Consider the following 1,142-nt stretch of genomic DNA (forward strand, 5'->3'; position numbering starts at 1 on the left):
GTGCCTACCTCCGCAAGTCAGACCTGGAGGCCAACGCGGAGGCCCTGACTGAGGAGATCGACTTCCTGCGGCGCCTGTATGAGGAGGTGAGGGGCCGTGGTCCAGGCAGAAAACTGGCAGCCAGCCTGGAAGAGGGGGCTTTGGCCTAGGACTGGAGGCCCTTGCTCTTCGCGGTTTCTTTGGGGGAGGCCCGGGCTCCCCGCCCAGCTGGCAGCTGTGCTCGTCATTCCCCCGGCCCAGGAGGCTGCCTGCCCAGGTCCCTGCGGCCCTGCGGGGAGATCCCATTCTATTCAGGCTGCTCAGGGGCCTGGCCTGGCAGAAACCTGTGGCTTCTAAGGGACAGGGATTTGGGCTGGGGCTGCAGTCCATGAGGCTGTCATGTGAGCAGGGGCTGGAGACCAGGGAAGGGCTGAGAAGATTGGGTCCACACTGGTGGGTGAGGCTGGGGTGTAAACAAGATCCTTCCATCTTCCCACCCCCCACCGTCTGCAGGAGATCCGAGTTCTCCACGCCCACATCTCAGACACCTCGGTCATCGTCAAGATGGACAACAGCCGGGACCTGAACATGGACTGCATTGTGGCCGAGATCAAGGCTCAGTACGATGACATTGCCAGCCGAAGCCGGGCTGAGGCTGAGTCCTGGTACCGCAGCAAGGTGAAGTCCTGGTACTGCAACTCCCCATTCCCAGAACCCCAGCAGGAGGGATGTCAAAAGGGCTTTGGTCTTTGTCTAGGTGGGTTGGATAAGGGAAGGGCAGGCAGCTCTCAGGACGGGGTGGCAGATATGCAAGTTGTGGGGCTCAGTGGGATGACATATCCTGAGCCTCAGGAGCATCTCTGCTCCCCTCCCTCCGCCCCCCTTCCCCACCAAGTGTGAGGAGATGAAGGCCACGGTGATCCGGCACGGGGAGACCCTGCACCGCACCAAGGAGGAAATCAACGAGCTCAACCGCATGATCCAGAGGCTGACAGCCGAGGTTGAGAATGCCAAGTGCCAGGTAAGGGTCACCTGGGGCCTCCCCAGGGTCACACAGGCAGTGTGTGTCCCCAGTGGATCTCACCATTCATGCTCCAGCCCATTTGCCTGACCATCGTCCCTGGTTGTGGTCCCTGGGGGAGACTCAGCTGATGAAGGGGAGA

At 61.4% G+C, this 1,142-nt stretch overlaps 1 protein-coding gene across 1 annotated transcript; it reads left to right on the forward strand.

Moving 5' to 3' along the window:
* Window positions 1-6: 6 nt before the first annotated feature.
* On the forward strand, window positions 7-1,000 carry LOC145719265 (putative keratin-87 protein; the record flags this gene model as incomplete). The annotated part of the gene is made up of 3 exons (XM_081810757.1): window positions 7-86; window positions 493-657; window positions 875-1,000. Coding segments are annotated over exons 2-3 (240 nt in total), but the record flags the coding sequence as incomplete, so codon positions are not given.
* Window positions 1,001-1,142: the final 142 nt, after the last annotated feature.

This window comes from Leptonychotes weddellii, unplaced genomic scaffold (genome assembly GCF_054177405.1).
Source record: "Leptonychotes weddellii isolate Sample4059 unplaced genomic scaffold, ASM5417740v2 HiC_scaffold_36543, whole genome shotgun sequence".
NCBI lineage: Eukaryota > Metazoa > Chordata > Mammalia > Carnivora > Phocidae > Leptonychotes > Leptonychotes weddellii.